Source organism: Trichosurus vulpecula, chromosome 1 (assembly GCF_011100635.1).
Source record: "Trichosurus vulpecula isolate mTriVul1 chromosome 1, mTriVul1.pri, whole genome shotgun sequence".
In the NCBI taxonomy this organism is placed as follows: domain Eukaryota; kingdom Metazoa; phylum Chordata; class Mammalia; order Diprotodontia; family Phalangeridae; genus Trichosurus; species Trichosurus vulpecula.
This window is the reverse complement of record NC_050573.1, coordinates 382115009-382138829: the sequence shown is the minus strand read 5'-3', so window position 1 is coordinate 382138829 and position 23821 is coordinate 382115009. Positions and strand designations below refer to the sequence as shown.

The 23821-nt window shown below is 36.9% G+C and overlaps 1 protein-coding gene across 2 annotated transcripts in view; it reads left to right on the top strand.

The window, feature by feature from the left end:
• Positions 1-23821, top strand: part of DYM (dymeclin) — a 622593-nt gene that overhangs the window by 5574 nt on the left and 593198 nt on the right. For both annotated transcript variants that reach the window (XM_036759110.1, XM_036759118.1), the window contains exon 2: positions 21364-21555. In XM_036759110.1, coding sequence (XP_036615005.1) covers positions 21416-21555 — 140 coding nt within the window. In that variant the 5' untranslated portion in view covers positions 21364-21415. The remainder of the gene's footprint in view (positions 1-21363; positions 21556-23821) is intronic.

The window sequence follows — 23821 nt, the reverse complement described above, 5'->3', positions numbered from 1 at the left end:
CGAAAATAGGAATAATACCTGTAGCAGTATGCCCGACAGGATTAAGATCCAGTAATTTAATATAGTTAAAGTACTTTTTAAAGCTTAAAACATTAAACGTCAGCTTTAATTTTGTAGTTTTAATTAGTGGTCCTCATTTAGTCTTTCTCACCTTCCATGTATAATCAGTGATCAATTCTTATTGGTTCTATCTACAGTATTTCTCATATCCATCACCTTCTCTCCATTCTTTGCCTATGTGCTCGTGCACTTCCTTATCTCCTCTCATCTGGGACTTTTGCAATAGCCTCCTAATTGGGCTCCCTGCCTCAAGTCTTTCCCTTCTTCAATCTATTCTATACATAATTCGTGCAGTGCAAATACTTTAAGTCTGATTATATCATTTGTGTTAGTGTCCTGGCTGCATCAGTGTATGCCAATACCTGGCATCATTCTGGTAGATAGTAAGTACTTAATAAATGCTGCTGATTAAGTCATTCTCAGCTCTTCCTTTTTCTTCAGCCCTTCCTCTCTCCTTCATTATCCAGTCACGTGCCAAGTCTTGTCAATGTTAACTCCAGAATATCTCTCATATCTATCTCTTTCTCCCCATTTAGACTACCACCACCCTAGTAGAGGCCCTTATCATGTCTTGCTTCTATTGTGATAGACCCCTGATTGATCTCTCTGCTATCAGTCTCTCTTCAATGCACCCTCCACATCAAAATTAGCTGCCTCAAGCAAGATAATGACCATATCACTCTCCATCTTGACAAATGTTAGTGCCTCCCCATTGCCTGCAGGATAAAATATGAACTTCTTAGCTTGGCATTTAAAGCCCAACCTAGTCTGGCTACAGCCTGCCTTTTCAAATTTATTTTGCTTTACTCCTATTTATACATTCTCTTGGCATCCAAACTGGCCAAGTTGCTGTTTCCTGAACTTTGCTTTGCATTTGCCACATGCAGGCCTTTGACAAGTTGTCTCTGAGGCCTGGAATTAATTTCCTCTGCATTAGAATCCTTAGCTTCTTTCATGGCTCAACTCAGGTGACTCCTGCTATTGGAACCTTTTCCTAATCACTTTAGTTGCAAAGGCGATTTTCCTCTTCAAGTTATACACTGTGTTTTAAAATTTGTTTTAAACCTCTGTATTCCTCATTGAGGACGGGATAATTCTTTGTATCTTCACCATTTAGCACAGTGTCTTACATATAGTAGGCACTTAATAAATGCTGACTGAATTGAATGGCACTCTCTGTTTAAGCATCTTCAGTGGGTATTTGCTGTGTCTTGGATAAGATAAATTCCTTAGGTTGTCACTTAAGACCCTCCACAAATTCTGCCCGACTTTTCATTAATCACCTTCATGTACTCTGTGCCCTGTCAAACTGGTCCGCAAGGTACTTCCCAGGGTCTGCTTTCTGTTTCCTCTCTCTCCACTTTTGCACAAACTATCCCTCGCATCCACATTGCAGTTCTTCCTCCCTTATGTCTCAAAGAATGTCTCAGTCTTACCCAGTTGTTAGTGCAGTCTTCCTTCTCAGATTATCTTCATTTTATTTATCTTATGTATGTGAGAGTGGGCAGCTAGGTGACACAGTGGATAGAGTGCCAGTCCTGGAGTCAGGAAGACTAGCATTGTGACCCTGGGCAAGTCATTTAACCCTGTTCGCCTCAGTTACTTCATCCGTAAAAAGAGCTGGAGAAGGAAATGACAACACTCTAGTATCTTTGCCAAGAAAACCTCAGTTGGGGTCATGAAGAGTTGGACACAGCTGAACCACAACAATGCCCACATGAGATGTTAACCAATAGAATGTCACCTCCTTGAGGGCAAGGACGTTTTTAGTTTTTGTATTTGTTAAATTATATTGAATCGCTTCCTGGGGCTGGGAAGGATTAGGATAGGAGTAGAGAGAGTATAAGAGATGAGAGGCACCGTATGAGCAAAGGTGAGAGGGGAAATTATTCTGGTGTATTTGGGTGATAGTAAGTTGTGGTTGTTGAATTGTTTCAGTTTTGTCCAGCTCTTAGTGACCCCACTTGAGGTTTTGGCCATTTCCTTCTCCGGCTCATTTTACAGATGAGGAAACTGTGGCAAACAAGGTTAAGTGACTTGCCCAGGGCCACGCAGCTAGTAGGTGTCAGAGGCTAGATTTGCATTCAGGTCCTCCTGACTTCAGGACTGGTGCTCTATCCACTGCAACACTTAGCTGCCCTGATAGTAAGTAGACTAATTGTTTAGATTAAAATGGTTGGAGGATAATAGTGGGAGTTAGGTTGGAAAGGTTAGGTTGTGGTGCGTCTTGAATAAACAATTTGAATTTTATTTAATAAGGCAAAGAGCCATTGAAGGTTTTTGAGCAGGAGGGGGAAGTGCCCAGGTATGAGAGATTAGAGGTCAGAAATGCTATTAGAAGAACACTGCAACAACCCAGGCATTAGACAAGGGACTAGAATGGGATAGTACTAGTGGGAATTAAAAGAACAAGTAGCTTCAAGAGACAGTTTGCGGGATGAATCAGTTTATTGGATTTGGTGGTTGGCTGTGGGAGCAAGAGAGAAGGAAGGAATAGCTAAGTGTAATTCTAAAGTTTTAATCCAGGATGACTGAGAAAATGATGGTACTATTGCTACAAATAGAGATACCTTGACACTGTTTTGTTTGGGGCAGGTGTTGATTTTGAAGTGAGGTAACAATTCAGTAGCAAGTTGAAGTCATTTAGAGCTGGGGAGAGAGATCAGGACTGGAGATACAGTTCTTCGAGTCATCTAATAGAAGTGATTGTTGAAGTCATGAGAGTAGAGTTTCTTGGAAGACCAAACTTTTATTCAGTTCATCTTATCTTTTATTGCATTTTGACTCCTCGGCAGGATCATGTTATAGAGAGGCTTCTGTATAATTCACTTGTGAGCTATAAAATGAAAGGGCAGGAAAATGGAAATGAAAATGGATTTCAGTCTTAGGCTTTCAAGGTGAGTTCTGTAGTTAGTTATCTCTATTTTCAGTCTGCTAAGAGTGGTTGGAAATGCTTAGAAGATGCCACTATGTAAAGCAAAATGCAAGTAGATAAGCCAAAATTTACAAATAAAGACAAGACTGAGATGTCCTTCTGCATATAGATCAATCTCTTTCTGTGCTGGAGAAGATGTTCAGGTTCAGTGCTTTGTGGAAAGTAGACTGCAAAATATGGAATGAACATTTCCATTTCAGCATCAAAAAATCCCCAAATTTCCTTAAAGAATTCTCTTGAAAGTGAGAGATGCTATCAGCTTGATATAGGCACATGTTGAAGTCAAACTTTTTTTTACAAATTATTTTTGGACTAATTTTGATGCAGCTTAAGTTGAACCTTAGGGAAAAAGGAATGAATCGGTAAAAATGACTGTAACCTTGTTGTACTAACTGTTTGACTTTAGGCTAAGGGATAATAATAATTTTTATAATATATCATGTAGAAATAAGTAGATACGTCTTTTGAGACTTCATTCTTTAGTACACTTTATGCTCTTCTTCTTAATCTACTTTATGTTGCTGTTCAATTGAAGTTTCATTGTGGTGCTGAACTGAACAGTTATTTCCATTCCCCATTTCCTCTGTGGTCTAGTCTCGTAGTTAAGAAAGTGAAACTTAAATCTTTGTCTAGCAGGATCTGTTTAAAGTTGTTTCTTAGTGCTGCTGTTCATTGAAGCATCAGGGTTGTTCCAGAGGGAAAAAAAAATCAATGAACTGAAAGTCTGTGTTCATTTGCCTGCACTCTTGAGGATATGCTGTATTCAACCTTATGGCTTTTTATGTTCACTGGGCTCATGGAATAGGTAAAAGAGTGACCTACTTAACTCTTGAAGAACAGATTACTCAGATTCTCACATTTTGCTCTCTGGTGTTAGTTGTGTTTTTGAGATGAAGAGAGGATGAATAATACGTCCATGGCAGAGCCAGGAATTAAACTTTGGTCTCCTGACAGAGTCCTGCTGATCTTCTAACAAAAATAATGCTTTCAACTAATAAAATTTAATGAGCATTTTTTCATCTATGTGTTTAGCAGATGAACTATAGCTGTTCTGGCCTTGAAGTGTTTGTTTAGCAGGGCTACTCATTTGTTCATGAGATTGACAAGAGTTTTAGAAATCTCTTAATCAGGTTTTTTTTTTTTTTTGAAAAATGTTTGGCTAAAGCTATTTCAGTGGCACTGAAATTTTGGAATCAATAAACTAACCATTTGTAAGGTTTTGTAAAAGTGAAACAGTGTTCTCAAATATGTAAAGGGCAGAAGTTGCTATGTTCCTCAGATTTGGAGAAGGATGTAAAAAGGGAACTTTTTTTAAAGTAAATAATAAAATGTTGCCCACCTTCTGATAGTGAGATGAGACTAAATCCAGAATGAAATATATACATATACATATTTGTATGTATATATAGCTTTTATGCTTAACTGTAGAGCTATTAGATATATGTATATATATGTTTCATTATGGACTCCAAGTCTTTCACCTCACTATCAGGAGATAGGTAGCATGTTTTCATCGTTAGTCCTCTGGAATTATAGTTGGTCCTTACCAGAGTTCTTGAGTTTTTCAAAGCTATGTGTCTACTTCTTTTGCTCTTTTACTTATACAAGTTTCACTAAATAAATGATAAATATTTTAATTATAAATGAAAAATAAATTTAATTATAAGTTATTTAATAATAAATTATAGTTAATTATATATTTAATTATGAATAACTTTATTTAGGTAATTATTGTAAATAATGGTCTAATGTTAAGCCTATACTTCTTTACCTTTCAGAAATGGAATATGATTGTTACATTTATTGTTTTAGAAACGATCTTTTTCATCAACATTTACCCCTCCTCTCCCCCCGAAAAAGTCCCTTTTTACATCTTTCCTCAAATCTGAGGAATATAGCAACTTTTGCCTTTTACATACTTGAATACACTACTATTTCACTTTTACAAAGAATTCTTTGTTATGGACTTATGATAATGTGGGTGATTAGATTAATATGTAAAAGGAAATATAACATTTATGAACGTGAACAGTAGTTGGAACAAACTGGTATCTTTATGGAAAAATTGTAGTTTATATGAATTTTGCTTCCCTTTTCTGACAAGACTTGATTTTTACTTCTTTATTAACTTTTATAATGAAAGATACTTTGTAACTGGCATTTTAAAAATAAGCCAGTAACCTTGTTAGAGATTGAGAGTCATCAAACTGACTATTTAATTTACCATGGCTCACTTTCAAGTGTATGTTAAAGGTGATAAAAGCAATCAATTCAATCTTAAATTTCATTAATAGAATTATAACTGTCTACATGAAGGGAAGTGATAGTCTGATTATGCTTTGCATTGTAGCAACCACATCTATGGAATGTTTTGTCTAACTGGTCACTGTAATTTATAAGGGACATTGACAAATTTATAGACTCTCCAGATAAGAGTGTTTAGAATGGTGAGTAACATGGAAATTATGTTGCACGAGGAATAGCTGAAGGAACTAGGCACATAGCCTAGGACAGACTCAGGAAAGACTCAGTTTCTTGTCTTTAAGAATTTGAAAGGCTGGCATGTGGAATTTAAAGGCTGGGTGTTTGTATGAAGAGGAACTTGCTGATGGCATCAGCAAGTTGCAGTTGCCCTGCAAACTGGGGATATCTTCCTGGAAATCTTGTTGCACGTTTCTTTTTAAAAAAATTACATTTTACTTTTTCATTTAGCAAAAATCTGCTCTTTGTCCCTTCAGTTCAGTTGAGAATGAAAAAAAGCCCCACGAAGCTCTTGTTACAAATATATACATAGACAAGGAAAACAAAGGTTCATCTTGGCCATGTCTAAAAAAAATTTGCATGTGCACACATACATATTATGTATATACACATATATACATACATATATGTATATACACATATATGCATATAGATTAATGATTTAAGACTAGTGATGAAACATGTTGCTCACCTCCTAATAGTTAAGTGAGGGACTTAGAGTCCGAAATGATATATGTGGATACACACACATGTATTTGTATGTATATGTATACATACATTTTATTCTCAACTCATGTACATATACACATATATATTTCATTTTGGACTCTGAGTCTCTTACCTCACTATCAGGAGATCGGTAGCATGTTTCATTATTAGTCCTCTGGAATTATGGTTGGTGCCGAATTTCTGGGTTTTTCAAAGCTGTTTGTCTCTACAACATTGTTGTATAAATTATTCAACCAAATATGACATTCTGTTCAGAGTCCTACATTTACCTCTGGAAAGAATGGACTAAAGTGCATTCTCACACCATAGTACTAAGTTTAGATTTTTTTTTCTATTTACATTGTTGTAGTCATTGTATGTGTTGCCTTCCTCTTTTTGCTCACTTACCTTTCTATCGATTAACATCAGTCTTCTATAGCTTTTTTTGTCTTCATCATATTCATTTATTTCTTACAGCGCATTAATATTCCACTACCTTCATGTACCCAAAATTTGTTTAACCGTTCCACAGGTGATGATCATCTAACAAGGTTTCTGGTTGTTTCCTATTACAAAAAAGTACTATTGTAAATATTTTGATATATACTATTCCTTTGGTTTTTGTCACTGACCTCCTTGGGTGTAATGGGATCCAATGGGATTTTTGTGTCAAATGATCTGAACATTTTAGTCATGTCCTTAGCATAATTCCAAATTGCTTTTCAGAATGGTTGGGTCAGTTCACAACTCCATACAATTCAAAAGATGAATCAACAGGATTACTGAATGAATGTGAAGGCAGAGAGAAAAATAAAAGATTGTTCTGGAATTTTGAATTTAGGTGACTATTGGAGAATAGTCGTCCCATTAACAGAAATAATAAATTAAATAACCAGGACAGAGACTGTGCTAGACTGGGGATAGAAAGACAAAAGTGAAATATTCTCTGACCTCAAAATTCTGTCAGGGGCTTGAGGGGGACTGGTCATGTCACAGGAGCTATGAGTAACTGGTGGGCTATACTGGTGCCCAGAGAATCTTAAAAGGCTTGTAACAAGGCTTCCAGTGCTTTAGGTATAACTTCTTTGGAGGTTCAGGTTCATTGGTAGATATGGACATGAATTACTTAGTTTCAGAAGGTTTGAATAGGAGGAAAGCTCATGGATCCATTAAAGTATTTATCTGGAAACTGCTTCAGTGCAAATATTTGATATTTGAAATTTCTAAAGTGGGTGAGGCTAGGGTGGTAAAATATGTTTAACTATCTCAATAACATAGAACCTCCAAGTGTAGTTAAGTCAATAGCTTTTACAGACGGGAGTGAGAGAAACTGAGAAGTAAGATTGTTAAAAACTACTTAAGATAGGAGATTGAGTCTGGTGCTTCCAGTTTTCAGTTTATTTGAAAAAAAATTATAATAAAGCCTTGCAATTGCATAGCACCTTATAGTTTGTACATTTCTTATCCTTGTAACTCTGTGAAGTAAGCCTCCTTTTTAAAAACTTTATTTTTTTACTTAAAGTCTCTTTCCTTTCCACTCTACCCCATTGAAGGAAATAAAAAAGAAAAACAAAGCTTTTGTGACAAAATGCAAAGTCAAGCAAAACAAATTCCCTCATTGTCCATGTTCAAAAAAGATATTTCTCAGATTGCCCTCTAAGTTTATCACTTCTGTCAGGAAGTGGGCTGAATAGCATGCTTCATCATCAGTCCTTTGGAATCATGATTGGTCATTCCTTTGGTCAGAGTTCTTAGGTCTTTCACGATAAACATCCTTTACTTACAGCTGATAAACTGAAGCCCAGATAAGTTGTGACTTTTTTGTGGTCACACATAACCCTTGATTGTAGTAAGTGGCAGAACTGGAATTCTGAATTCCATCTTTTAAGTCTAATGCTCACTCTTTTCATGGTGTTATTTCTTTATTGGTCACTAATGTTTCTCCAGTGCTTCTCTGATGGTCACAAGTCAGACAAGGTTACTTATAAGTTATTTTGTATTTGGGAGGTGTCTTAAATGACTTGATGGTATCTTCTTGCTTCCCTCTACCCTCCCTGCCCTTGAATCAGGGTGTAGTTGGAAGATACAGTATAATGTAGCATGTTTTTTAGGTTTAATCCTTCAGGTAAGAGTTACCACAATAAAGATGATCACGGATAAGTTTTCTCACGTGTAAAATAAGGAGGATTGGACTAGATACTTAAGGTTCCGTCCAGATCTGAGGTTCTGTGATTCTTGTCTCTGATGTAACAGAGTATTCCAGTGCACTCCGTTGTTATAGTCATAGGCACACAGAGCAGAAACTAATCCCTCTCATTCCTTTGCCATTTACTTCCATATTTGATTAGTTTGGGGTATTGAAAGTATTCATTTTGCCCTAACCTTGCTAAGGATGCTTTGCTAAACTATAACCTTTCTGTTTGCATGTCATCACTTTTATATGTAGGTAGTTTCTGCTAATAATAATAGTAACAATGATGCTAATTTATATGGGGCAGCTAAGTGGTACAGTGGATAGAGTGGAAGACTCATCTTCTTGAGTTCAAATCCAGCCTCAGACACTTACTGGCTGTGTGACTCTGGGCAAGTCACTTAATCCTGTTTGTCTCGGTTCCTCATCTGTAAAATGAGCTGGAGGAGGAAATGGCAAACTCTCCTATCTCTGCCAAGAAAATCCCAAATGGGGTGACAAAGAGTTAGAAATGACTAAACAAAAGGAACATTGATATAGTGCTTACTATGTGCCAGATACTGTGCTAAGCACTTAACTGTTATTTCCTTTGATCTTCACAACAGCCCTGGGAGGTAGGAGCTATTATCATTTTCCACCACTGAGGAAACTGAGGGAGGCAGAGGTTTAAATGACTTGCCCAGGGTCACACAGCTAGTTAGTGCCTGAGGCTGGATTTGAATTCAGATCTTTCTGACTTCAGTCCCTGACCACCTTGTGTTCCTGAAACTTTATTGTAAAATGAGTCATATTTTTCAGGCACAATATTATAATTTAGGATTGTGCTCTTGACCAGTGATATAAATAAGACTAAGTAATATGTCATAAATGTTAAGATATACAAGCTAGAAATGATTTAAGTAGTAAAATTATCTTCCTATAGAAGGGACAGAAATGTACTGCCTTACTCCTTATAAGGCTTTGAGGCACTATGGAGTGTACATGTAGCACACAAAACAACTCTTTTATTGTATTATATATTTGATAAGCTAGCTATCTGGAGGCTGAAATGTAGCATAGCGTGTAGAGGGCCTAGGCTTGGAGTTAGAACGACTCAGGCTCAGGTCCTGCCTCCAACACATGTGGACATGTTGTTTACTTTTGCAGTGCCTTATGCCTGTGATCCCCAGAGTGGGGGCTGTGGCATGATCCTAATCGGTGTGTGATCAGGACCTTTCCTGTAGTAGCCAAGCATGGGCTCGTCTCCAAGAGAGCTACCACCCCCTTCTCTAATGTTTGTTCAACACTGCTCCATACCACTACTGACCTCCCATGTGCTCAGCAGTCAGCTCTCCAGAGAAGTCATAATCTAACCATGACTCAGGCAGTCTCAACAGCTGTGCTGGCAAAATTAGTCCTCTACTCCCCTTTATCGTTTTTGGTGGGAGAGTGGAGCTGTAGCTTTCCCCCTAACTCTGCCTCTCTTCTGAACTTACTTATGACTGCCCAGGGCACCACTAATCTCCCTCTGTGACTCAAGTATGCAACTTCATTGTCATCTTAGGCCCTTTCTCACCCAGCATGTCTAATCAGTTGCTAAGTCTTATTAATTCTTTCTCTATAACATCTCTCATATCTGCCCTTTTCTTTCTATTCACAAGGACCTACCTTAGTTCAGGATCTTATTTCATAACTCTTTCCTATTGCAATATCTTACTAATTGGTCTCTCTACCTCAGGTCTTTCTTGTTTCCAATCCATCCTTCACGTTGCCAACAAGTGACTTTCCTAAAGTACAGATCTGGGCCTGGGATTTCTTCTCTCACCTCCTTCAGAAAACTCCAGGGGCTCCTTGTAACCTCTAGGATCCTCTAGCATTTAAAGCTCTTTACAATCTGCCCCTTCCAGATTTTTCAGTCTTAAACATTACTTCCCTTCTCATATATTTGTCCTTCCATCCACTCACACATATACCACCCTAGTGCAGTCCCTTATCTCTTTTTGCCTGGTCTTTCATCATAGCCTTTTTTTTAAAATAAGTTTTTATTGATACTGTTTTTTACATACTGTTATTTCAAGTATCCCTCCCAGTGAGCCATCCCATAAAACCAATAGTGTTTTTTTCTAGAGAAGAAAAAAAAAACCATCACAACTGATTGATACATTGAAAGAGTCTGAAAATATGTGCAATGGATAACAGCTACGGACCTTTATGTAGGAGTGGGTTGGGGGTATCCTCTCACTTTTTCTTTTGAGTCTTGCTTGATCTTTATTTTTTTGTATACGCTTTTGATTTTTTGGTATAGTGATTCTTTTGATTTACATTGTTGTAGTTACTGTGTGTATTGTTTTCTTTGCTCTCATTATTTCAGTCTATATCAGTTTATATAGATCTTTCCATGCTTCTCTGTATTTTTCACATTCATCATTGCTTACAACACAGTAGTATTCTATTACATTAATGTCCCACGATTTGTTTACCCATTCCCCAGTTGATGTGCATCTACTTTATTTCTAATCCTTTGCTATTATGAAAAGTGCTGCTATAAATATTTTTGTGTATATGGGGACTTTCTTCTTGTTCATGATTTAGTATAAGCCCAGTAATGGAGAATCTGGTTCAAAGGGTATAGACATTTTAGTCACTTTATTTGCATAATTCCAAATCGCTCTCCAGAATGATTATACCATTTCACAGCTCCTCTAACAATGTATTAATGTCCCCATCATTCTACAATCTTTCCAGCGTTGACCATTGCCATTTTTTTTTGTCATTTTGGCAAATTTACAGTGTCAGGTGAAACCTCAGTGGTGTTTTGATTTTGATTTCTCTTATTAGTGAATTAGAGCATTCTTTTCATCTGATTGTGTCTCTAAAACCTTCTAATTAGTTTCCATGCTTCAAGTCTCACCTCACTCTAATTCATTCTTCATATACTTGCCAATGATTTTCTTTTTTTTCTTTTTAAAATTTTTTATCTTGCATTAATTTATTCCAGCTAATACTTTAGGAACAATAGGAGCCATTTCTCTTAAAATGCAGATAGTTCATTTGTAAGATTTGAGAGAACAAAAAATTACTTGTTTCTCGAAGTGTTCCTATGATTAAAAAAAAACCCTTGAGTTTAATTAAAATTTCACAGATGATTAGTTCATAATGCACATTAATTACTATTAGTAATGAGAATCGTATCCAACAAATTGAGTAACTATTTTTTTAAAATTAAGATTTTTTATTTTTTAGTTTACAACAGTCAGTTCTGCATGATTTTGAGGTCCAGATTTTCTTCCCCCTTCCCCTCATCCCCCAAGACGGCATGGAATCCAATATATCTTCTACATATAACTTCACATTAAACTTATTTACACAATAGTCAGGTTGTAATGAAGAATTATGACCAATGGAGTGAATCATGAGAAAGAAGAAACAAAACCAAAAAAAAAAAAACAAAAGAGAAAAAAAAAAGGAGAGCAAATAGTTTGCCTCAATCTACATTCAGACTCCATACTTCTTTCTCTGGATGTAGATAGCTCTCTCCATCATGAGTCCTTTGGAGTTGTCTTTGAACCTTGTATTGCTGAGAAGAGCGAAGTCTATCAAGGTTAGTCATCACAGAATCCGTATATCTGTGGTTGTGTCTAATGTTCTCCTAGTTCTGCTCCGCTCACTCAGCATTATATTGTGTATATCGTGTAAGTTTTTCCAGGTTATTATGAGGTCCGTATCTTCCCCATTTCTTATAGCACAATAACATTCCCTTACATTCGTATACCACAACTTGTTCAGCCATTCCCCAATTGATGGTCATGCCCTTGATTTCTAATTCTTTGCTACTCCAAAAAGAGCTGCTATAAATACTTTTGTACATACAGGTCCTTTTCCCACTTGTGTGATCTCTTTGGGATACAGGCCTAGAAGTGGTATTGCTGGGTCAAAGGATATGAACATTTTTATAGCCCTTTGGGCAGAGTTCTAAATTGTTCTCCAGAATGACTGGATCAGTTCACAACTCCACCAGCAATGTAACAGTGTTCCAATTTCCCACATCCTCTCCAGCATTTATTATTTTCCTGTTTTGTCATGTTAGCCAATCTGACAGGAGAGATGTGGTACCTAAGAGTTGTTTTGATTTGCATTTCTCTAATCAGTAGTGATTTCAAGCATTTTTTCATATGCCTATAGATATCTTTAATTTCTTCCCCTGAAAACTACCCTTTCATATCCTTTGACCATTTCTCAATTGGGGAATGACTTGTATTCTTACAAATTTGACTCAGTTCCCTGTATATTTTAGAGATGAGGCCTTTGTCAGAGACATTGGTTGTAAAAATTCTTTCCCAATTTTCTACTTCCCTCCTAATCTTGGTTGCATTGGCTTTGTTTGTACAGAAACTTTTCAGTTTAACGCAATCACAATTATCCATTTTGCATTTCGTAATGTTCTCTATCTCTTGTTTAGTCATAAATTCTTCCCTTCTCCATAAATCTGATAGGTAAACTATTCCCTTCTCTCCCAAATTGCTTATAGTATCAGCCTTTATATCTAAGTCGTGAACCCATTTTGACTTTATTTTGGTATATGGAGTAAGATATTGATCTATGGCCAATTTCTGCCATACTATTTTCCAGTTTTCTCAGCAGTTTTTGTGAAATAGTGAGTTCTTATCCCAGAAGCTTGAATCTTTGGGTTTATCAAAGAGTAGATTACTATATTCATTGACTACTGTGTCTTGTGTACCTAACCTATTCCATTGATCCACCACTCTATTCGTTAGCCAGTACCAAGCAGTTTTGATGATTGCTCCTTTATAATAATACAGTTTAATATCTGGTATGGCTAGGCTTCTTTCCCTAGAATTTCCTTTCATGAATTCCCTTGATATTCTGGATCTTTTGTTCTTCCAGATGAATTTTGTTATTATTTCATCTAGTTCTATAAAATAATTTTTTGGTAGTTAGATTGGTCTGGCACTAAATAAGTAAATTAATTTAGGTAAAATTTTTATTTTTATTATATTAGCTTGACCTAACCACGAGCAACTGATGTTTTTGCATTTATTTAGAGCTGGCTTTATTTGTGTGAAACGTATTTTATAATTGTGTTCATATAGTTCCTGGGTTTGTCTTGGCAGGTAGACTCCTAAATATTTTATAATGTCTACAGTAACTTTAAATGGAATTTCTCTATTTCTTGCTGTTGGGCTTTGTTAGTGTTACATAGGAATGCTGCGGATTTATATGGATTTACTTTATATACTGCAACTTTGCTAAAGTTATTTATTATTTCAAGTAGTTTTTTTTTAATTTCTTTTTTTATTTTTTTTTATTTTTTAAATTTATTTATTTAACATATTTGGTTTTCAGCATTGATTTTCACAACAGTTTGAATTACAAATTTTCTCCCCATTTCTCCCCTCCCCCCCACTCCAAGATGGCATATATTCTGGTTGCCCTGTTCCCCAGTCAGCCCTCCCCTCTATCACCCCCCTCCCCTCTCATCCCCTTTTCCCTTCCTTTCTTGTAGGGCAAGATAAATTTCTACGCCCCATTGCCTGTGTATCTTATTTTTTAGTTGCATGCAAAAACTTTTTTTTTTTTTCTTTTTGAACATCTGTTTTTAAAACTTTGAGTTCCAAATTCTCTCCCCTCTTCCCTTCCCACCCACCCTCCCTAAGAAGTTGAGCACTTCAACCTAGGCCACGCATGTATCATTATGTATCAATACTCATGTTGTGAAAGGCTAACTACATTTTGCTCCTTCCCAACCCATCCCGCTTTATTGAATTTTCTCCCTTGACCCTGTCCCCTTTCCAAAGTGTTTGTTTTGATTACCTCCACCCCCATCTGCCCTCCCCTCCATCATCCCCCTCCTTTTATTTTTTTTTTTATCTTCCTCCCTCTTCTTTCCTGTGGGGTAAGATACCCAACTGAGTATGTATGGTATTCCCTCCTCAGGCCAAATCTGATGAGAGCAAGGTTCACTCATTCCCCCCTCACCTGCCCTCTCCCCTCCTCCCACAGAACTGCTTCCTCTTGCCACCTTTATGCGAGATAATCCACCCCATTCTATCTCTCCTTATCTGCCTCTCTCAGTATGTTGCTCTCTCATCCCTTAATTTCATTTTATTTCTTTTACATATCTTCCCTTCATCTTCAACTCACCCTGTGTCTGTTCTCTCTCTTTTACATATATATATGTATATGTATATACATATATAAAAGCACACACATATACCTACATACACATGCATACATATACACATACATACCTACATACACATTCACCTATATATATACATAAACATATATATACATGCATATTCCCTTCAACTACCCTAATACTGAGGTCTCATGAATCATACACATCATCTTTCCATGTAGGAATGTAAACAAAACAGTTCAACTTTAGTAAGTCCCTTGCAATTTCCGTTTCTTGATTACCTTTTCATGCTTCTCTTGATTCTTGTGTTTGAAAGTCAAATTTTCTATTCAGTTCTGGTCTTTTCACTGAGAAAGCTTGAAAGTCCTCTATTTTATTGAAAATCCATATTTTGCCTTGGAACATGATACTCAGTTTTGCTGGGTAGGTGATTCTAGGTTTTAATCCTAGCTCCATTGACCTCCGGAATATCGCATTCCAAGCCCTTCGATCTCTTAATGTAGAAGCTGCCAGATCTTGGGTTATTCTGATTGAGTTTCCACAATACTCAAATTGTTTCTTTCTGGCTGCTTGCAGTATTTTCTCCTTGATCTGGGAGCTCTGGAATTTGGCGACAATATTCCTAGGAGATTTCTTTTTGGGATCTATTTGAGGAGGTGATCGATGGATTCTTTCAATTTCTATTTTGCCCTGCGGCTCTAGAATATCAGGGCAGTTCTCCTTGATAATTTCTTGAAAGATGGTATCTAGGCTCTTTTTTTGATCATGGCTTTCAGGTAGTCCAATAATTTTTAAATTATCTCTCCTGGATCTATTTTCCAGGTCAATGGTTTTTCCAAGGAGATATTTCACATTGTCTTCCATTTTTTCATTCCTTTGGTTCTGTTTTATAATATCTTGATTTCTCATAAAGTCACTAGCTTCCACTTGCTCCAATCTAATTTTTAAAGTAGTATTTTCTTCAGTGGTCTTTTGGACCTCCTTTTCCATTTGGCTAATTCTGCCTTTCAAGGCATTCTTCTCCTCGTTGGCTTTTTGGAGCTCTTTTGCCATTTGAGTTAGTCTGTTTTTTAAGGTGTTGTTTTCTTCAGTGTATTTTTCAGTATTTTTTTGGGTCTCCTTTAGCAATTCATTGACTTGCTTTTCATGGTTTTCTCGCATCCTTCTCATTTCTCTTCCCAATTTTTCCTCTACTTCTCTAACTTGCTTTTCCAACTCCTTTTTGAGCTCTTCCATGGCCTGGGACCAGTTCCTGTTTTTCTTGGAGGTTTCTGTTGTAGGCTCTTTGACTTTATTAATTTCTTCTGTCTGTATGTTTTGGTCTTCTTTGTCAGCAAAGAAAGAATGCAAAGTCTGAGACTGAATCTCGGTGCGTTTTCGCTGCCTGGCCATATTCCCAGCCAACTAACTTGACCCTTGAGTTTTTCAGTGGGGTACGACTGCTTGTAGATTACAGAGTTCTATGTTCCACGTTTGGGGGGGAGGTGCCAGCTCTGCCACACCAGCACTACTCCTTCTCCAACCCCCAACCCGAACTGGGCTTAGATCTTCGGCAGGCTGTGCACCCCTGCTCTGATCCGCCACTTAATTCCTCCCACCAGGTGGGCCTGGAGCCGGAAGTAATAACAGCTGTAGCTGCCCCACCTCCGCTGCCCCCGGGGCTGGAAGCTGAACCACGAACTCCTTCCACTCCCGCAGCTTTTCCCACTAACCTTCTCCGCAGTCTTTGGTGTTTGTGGGTTGAGAAGTCTTGTAACTGCCGCAGCTCACATATTCAGGGCGCTAGGGCCCCCTCCGCCCGGCTTCTGGTCTGGATGGTCCAGCCGCTCAGGCTGGGCTCTGCTCCACTCCGTTCCCAGCTCCCAGCTCCGAGCTCCATGTGGGATAGACCTCACCCAGAGACCATCCAGGCTGTCCTGGGCTGGAGCCCTACTTCCCTCTGCTGTTTTGTGGGTTCAGCCGTTCTATAATTGGTTCAGAGCCATTTTTTCCAAGTTTTTGAGGGTCTCGGTATGGAGCTCACATTATTCCCTGCTTACCAGCTGCCATCTTGGCTCCGCCCCTTTCAAGTAGTTTTTTGCTTGATTCTCTAGGATTCTCTAATTATATCATCATATCATCTTCAAAGAGTGATAACTTAGTTTCTTCTTTGCCTATTCTAATTCCTTCAATTTCTTTTTCTTTTCTTATTGACAATGCTAACATTTCTAGTACCAAATTGAATAATAAGGGTGATAATGGACATTTTTGTTTCACCTCCCTCCTTCCCACTAATCTTATTGGAAATGCATCTAGCTTATCCTCATTGCATATAATGCTTGCTGATGGTTTTAGGTAGATGCTACTTATCATTATAAGGAAGACTGTTCCTATGCTTTCTAGTGTTTTTAATAGGAATGGGAGTTGTATTTTATCAGAAGCTTTTTCTGCATCTATTGAGATGATCATATGGTTTCTGCTAGTTTTGTTGTTGATATGATCAATTATGCTGATAGTTTTCCTAATATTGAACAAGCCTTGCTTTCATGGAATAAATCCTAGTTGCTGTAATCTTTCTGCTAATATTTTATTTAAAATTTTTGCATCTATATTCATTAGGGAAATTGGTCTTTAATTTTCTTTGTTTTGGCTCTTCCTGGTTTAGGAATTAGTTCCATATTTGTGTCATAAAAAGAATTTGGCAGGACTCCTTCTTTGCCTATTTTCCCAAATAGTCAATAAAGGATTGAAATTAATTGTTCTTTAAATGTTTGATAGAATTCACTTGTAAATCTGTCTGGCCCCGGAGATTTTTTCCAAGCCATCATTGATGGCTTGTTCAACTTCTTTTTCTGAGATGGGATTCTTTAAGTATTTTACTTTCTCTTCTGTTAATCTGGGCAATTTATATTTTTGTAAATATTCATCCATTTCCCTAAGATTATCAAATTTATGGGCATACTATTGGGCAAAATCATTCCTGATTATTGTTTTAACTTCTTCATTTGAAGTGAATTTACCCTTTTCATTTTTGATACTGGTAATTTGGTTTTCTTCTTTCTTTTTTTTAATCAAATTGACCAAAGGTTTATCAGTTTTATTGGTTTTAGTGTTAATCAACTATGAAAGACTTAGTAACTATGATCAACATAGTGGCCCACCACAGTTCCAAAAGATTCATGATAAGAAATGATAACCACCTCCCAATAGAGAACTGATGGACTCAGAGTACAGATTAAAGCATGTACTTATTCATGGTATATATTATCTGGATTCGGAGTCAGAAGACCTTGATTTGGATTCCATATCATCCTTTTTTTCTGAGATGTTTGGTGAATGGAGACATCTGATTATTTTAAGAATAAAATGCATTAGTCTGACAGTCAAATTTATAATGTCATTTGCAGTACAGACTACAAGAAGCTTCATATAGATTGTGAGGGAATAGAGACCCCTTGATTATTTTGGAGCAGAGAAGTGATGTGACCAAAACTCTTATCAAGAAGATCCATCTGTGAGTATTCTGTATCACAGTTTGGCAGAGCATAGAGGTTGAAGGTAGGAAGGCCAGTTAGGAATCTGTTACAGTAGAGCTAGGTATGTGGTAATGACTGCCTGAGCTAGGGTGGCGGTATTGAGACTACAAAGGAAAGGAATGAAAAATGAATCAAGTGTGGTAGGTCAATTGTGTGACTCTATGGTTCCTTGAAGTTCTAACTCATGTGATCCTATATTTGTGGAAGTTGTGCTTCAAGATTTATACAGGACCTAATGTTCTTTATCGACTGAGAACACAACTTAAACCAAGTGACTCATAAGCATTTATTAAGCACCTACCATGTACCAAGTACTGTCCTCGGTTCTAGGGGTTAGTTATACAGAATGAAACAGTCTCTTGACTAAGGGAGCTTACATTCTGTCTGAGGAAACGAGAAGTATTTATATGAGTGCATAGAGAATAAATACAAGGTAGTTTGTGAGGGAGGGCACTAGCAGTTGGGAGGATCGTGAAAATATCACAATAAACCCAAGTCATGTTTGAGCTGTATCTTAACAGAATAGAGTAAATTTATGAGGAAGAGGTGATGAATGGGGGATGGCCAGTGATAAGGCATAGAAATGAGAGGATTGAGTGCTGTGTGTGGGAAAGGCCAGTTTGGCTGGACCTTAGGGATCTGGAAGGGGAATAATGTACAATAAAGTTGATTGATGATGTTAATATTGGAATAATTTTTATGTCATCTATCTCATAAATATATTGTTATTATTAATATGAGAAAATTTCTGTTCAAGTTCATATAAAACATGATTTTTAACTGCTTTAAAAAGGATTTATTGATCAGAATAATTCAGTGGTCACTACGGTTACTAGTTTGCCCTCTGCTGGCCAAGAGTAGTAAACACTGAGGAGCCCAACTAATTCTACTATGTGAAAATAAGTGTCATTTATATGCCACTTTTGGGGAGTATCTTCTGTATGCTTCTCCATGAACTGTGAATTTGGTTTACAAGGAATAGCATCATGGGTTTACATTTGTGGTACATACATTTAAAAAAGCCAAGTTGGAAAATATAATGAACACATTTTAATGTGCTAGTATCTGAAAATACAAATTAATAAACTGACCTCCATGTAGACATGAAAGCATATAAACATGAAAAAAAATAACAGAAAGATTTTCTGCGCTCAAAAAGTATGAAACCACTTTTTCATAATTTCAGTATATAAAAGCCATCTTGTTTCTAGTGACATTTGGACAACTATGTAACTTTTTTTGAACTCGTTTACCTCAACCATAAAACAAGAGGATTGGAACAGATGAAATCTAAAGTCCTTTCTGATCGTATGATAATGTGATTAATCCCAATCCTTAGCTGACTTTTTAATTCAGTTGATGTGGCCCCTCCACCAATCCAGTTTACAATACATCTGTAAGTTAATAGATAGTTTTGGAGAGTTGCTATGGCCATAACGTTTATTGCCATGCGGTTAACTTGGTGATGAGCTGTCCTGAATTTAGTTAGGTTGCTCCTTAAACAATCAATATCCATTTCATCATTTGGCTTACACTGGAAACCTTTTCAGCTTGGTGTGAGACCTTCCCTAGTGTTTATGCTCTGCTGACATAGCCTTTGAGAACCCCAGAGTCATGTCTACATTGTGAAGAATTATACATTTATCTACAATGTTACCTAGGTATAGTAAGTTGGTTCATTAACTTAAGTAGATGAAAATTCCCTGGCAAGTTTGTTTGAAGGAGGATGACTACCATCCCTTTGGGAAGATAACATTGATTCTCTCTTATCTTGTCTCATGTGCCAACTTAATGTAGTCTGACAATTGGGTATCCAATAGCAGCCTGCCACTTTTGTCTTGAAAGTCAGAATTAAAGTAATGATGGTGATTGCTAGGTTCCATCCTCTTATATAATAAAATAACTGGAGTACTCTGGATATCTTTGATCTGGACCAAGAAGGAATCTTAATCTGAGGTCTGTGAACTTGAAACAATTTTATAAGTATTCCAGTGTTAGTTGATTTCTTTTGTACTCTTACATACTTTATTTTATGCATTTAAAAACTTATTCTGAGAAGGGGTCCATAGGTTTCACAAGACAGCTAAATTTGGGTCTGATACAAAAAAAGAAGTAGATCCTCAAACCTTGGATCATCTTTGGGAAGCCCTGTGGCTATGAAGCTAGAACAAGGCGTATCTAATTGCTAAAATATCTCCTCTCCTTGGGAACAGAAGAGAGTTGCTGCATGGCACCTTTGATTAGGAACCCTTCCTCACTACTGTCCTGTGTAGAGCCTCATCATTGGGATAATGGAATTAGCTTTTTGCTTTTGGTTATATCTGTAAATAGATGGGGTAATGGTGCGGTTTCAGTTTTACCTTCGGTTTATAATTAGAGGGCTAGACACAGAATCATCCAAATATTTCAATGATATGTGAAAAAATTCAGCATTACTGCTATTTTTGGTTGGTTATACTATATCTGAAGTATACATAGTATACATTATTACTTATTTATAATATTAATAAGTGGATGCATTCTAGTGACAGTATTCAGCATCCTAGGAGGAGGGGAATTATGGTATGAATATGCAATTAAATGCAAATTAAAACATAGATGTGACTAATAAAAAGGCCAAGACCTTAACATTGATATATCTCCTCCACATTTGCTTCCTTTTATGTAGGATGTAGTAATACTTTCTGATAGAATAGCATAGTTGAAGCATATCATTTATCCTTTAACTCAGTCTTAGTTCTAGTCTCCTAACACTTTAGAATAGAGTGAAATCCCTGATCAGGTACCAATTTGTTGTTGTACAAACCCTATTACCCCTGTTATTTGTTTTTCCAGTAATTATGTAGCCTACCAGTATCCTTTGGTCTCCTTCAAAAGGAAAAATTCGATCCAATTCAATTAGCATTTTTATGTGCCTCTAGGTGAGGCAAGCTCAACCTTCTTGGGAAAGGGAAGGAAAAAGGATGCGCACATGAGAGAGAAGGAGAGAGGGAAAAGGGAGAATGAAAAGAATGAAAATGAGAGGGAAGTGCCATCCGCCTTCTTTATTGAAAGATGAAGGGAGCTGAGGCTGTAGGGAGTCATCTTACTCCTTGCTGGGCCAGGCCCTCATTCAGCCAGCTGGTGAGTGGTTCCTCACAACAGATACTGTATGTTTTCTTTCTTTATTCTCTTTGCACTTAGGTTTTCTTGGTTCTCTGTTATGAAGTTATTCTTTTTTGTTTCAAAACATGGTTGATTGTGTTACAAAGAATCTTTTTTCATAGAGGAGTCATTAATTTGTATATATTAATTTGTTTTCAAGAGGCTGCTGTATAGAAACTATTCTTTGGATAATGAAACGAATCAGCATTGCTCTGATCTCTGTTCCTGATTCCTCCTTGCTATTGGTTAGAAAAGGTTTTAAAATTTTAATATCTGATTTCTTATTTTATCTATCTTATCGAAGAGATATGCTTTAATATTATTTTGGAAATTTTAATGCATTTTCTGAGTAAGTTAATTATGATAGTTTTTTTTGAATAAGTTTAAAATATCTTTCTTAAATTTGTAGGTTTTCTTGAAGAAATGAAGGTTTAAGAGATATTTATCTGCCAGATCAAAAGATGGGAGCAAACAGCAGCAGCATTAATGACCTTTCGGAAAATGAATATCTGAAAAGGTTATCTGGAACAGAATCTATCTCTGAGAATGATCCATTCTGGAATCAACTTCTTTCTTTTTCCTTTACTACACCAACTAACAGGTAAGATATTTCCTAAAGTTCTGAAGACTTAGATCAGTGGGCCATGTTTTCTTTGGTCATTTTTGGAATAGTATCAGTACATTTTGAACATTATAATTTGAAATAAATTCATTTGGGCTTATGAAGGTTTCTGTGAACATTAAAGTACATTTATAATTATTTTAACTTAAAATTGTATTTTTGTGATTTGTTTTGTATGTAAAAGTAAACAAAATAGGTAAAATGCTTCTTGTATTTCTCACATTTTATATTATCATTTGTACTTTTCTATGTGGGATCTACTTTGGTAAGAAGAGACTTCATTATGGTGAGGAAAAAGGAAAGTTGCTTTAGTATTACTTTGAATTGATGGGGGTTGAAAGAAAAGAAGTGATCAATTTGTTCTCTTCATGTTTGCTGTGACTCAGTAGCGGATACCGCCTGAATTAGGGCTGTTGACTGCTGAGGTCTGAATGCTGCCTGTCATTGTGAGTCGTTAAATCAGAAAGAGGCTTGACTGGTTTCTCCTCCCCATTTCACTTCCTACATTTGGCAGCAATGGCTTCTCCAGTTCACTGTACACATTAGGAAAAAGAAAGGAAAAACTCACATATAAGTGTTAATTGTCCAAAAGAATTTTATTGAAGCATATTCCTATGATCAATCAAGACTTTGGGAGGGCTGATGAGGGGAGGTTGAGAGTGACCATGGTCTTACAAATTATTGTCCAACTTGAGTGCAGCAGCTCTGGAGAGGGCTTCCCAGCTTTCCTTTTTCATACAGAAAAAGTACTGTCTCTGATATCTGTTAGGTGAGGTGCTCCCTTCTTTTCCAAGGTTCCAGCATGGTGATTGGAAGGGAGCAAAGTGTTACCTTTTATTTACCTTCCATTCCACATCTACACTTTGGGATTTTTGAATACTGAAATTGGTTGATGGGGTAAGAATCATAGGACTATAATCCTCCTATCTTCCCCTTCTCCTACTCAAGGCAGGCTAATAAAGGGGGTGTGATGTATCTTATCAATGATCCCATGTACTGTGGGGCTATATGGGAGCAGTTGGGCACTTATCTGTGAAGCTATAACTGGGTAGAGAAGGGAGACCTTTCTGGCTGGTATTGGAGAGAGAACCTCTAAATTGTTTGGCCATTGCTAAGAGGATGTTAGTTTGTTTTCTCAAGTTAGGATCAAAAATATGGTGCAGTTGCTTATAGAATTTTTCCTTGGAATTCTACATATGAATGGTAATTCATGTTCTATAGGGGAACAGAGAATAAAATTCCAATACAGAAATACAACATAGGGAAAGTGACCTCAATTGTAATGGTATATTTTTTGTATGTAAATATCATTTTTATGTAAATATTATTTCAAATTCCCCAAATGAAGGATGGCACTTTCAGTTATAGAATTCTAAGAAGCAAACATATTCATATACATATCATAAGACAGATCATAAGGACCACAAACCGAGCACTATGGAATAAATCATGTTAGTCGGTGTTTAATGGCTGTACAACACTCTGCTAAAAGAATAATTTTTTTTTGCTTGTGTGATAAATCAGTGTTCAAACTTGGGAAGGGAAAAAAGAACTCTCATATAAAACTTACCTGTCCAAATGATATTTATTGAAAGGTGTTCTTTATAGGCTACTGAAGCCTCTGGAGGGCTGAATTTGGGGCATATTGCAAGTCTTCAAGCCTGTCACTTGAGTTAGGCCTCTAGTTGATAGCTCATGATCATTTGTGGTATTAGAAGAGCTTGTGGGGAGGCTGCAACAAAGATAGCTTATCAGTTTGCCCTTTTATACAGAAAAGGGCTTGTCTCTGATATGTATCAGTGATGATTTGCCAGATTTCCTTGGTTCCTAGGGGTTCTAGAATATATGAGCATTGTAATTGGTTGAAGGAAGAAATAGGTAGAGCTTAGCCTCCATCATGGTTAACTTTGTAAATACAGGGTATCCCAAAAGTCTGTGCAGTTTTAAACTACTAAACCTTAGAGTTTAAAAGAAAGTTTTGCTTGTACGTTACTAATGCTTAAAACTGTACAATGTTTGGGAACACTGTGTAGGTTAGGCTGGTTCTTATGGCCTTGTCTGGACTTGGTGAAACGTTTATCTGGAAACTTTCTGGAGATCAGACTTACTGTCAGCCAAGCAATTGAATACCACAGAATATCTAGAAACCATAGCCCCTAAATTTTTTTAGATGACATCTACCAGAAAAGGGCAGATCGTCAGAGTTGGGTAGCTAAGGGCTTCCGGAGAGGCCGCTACCATATAA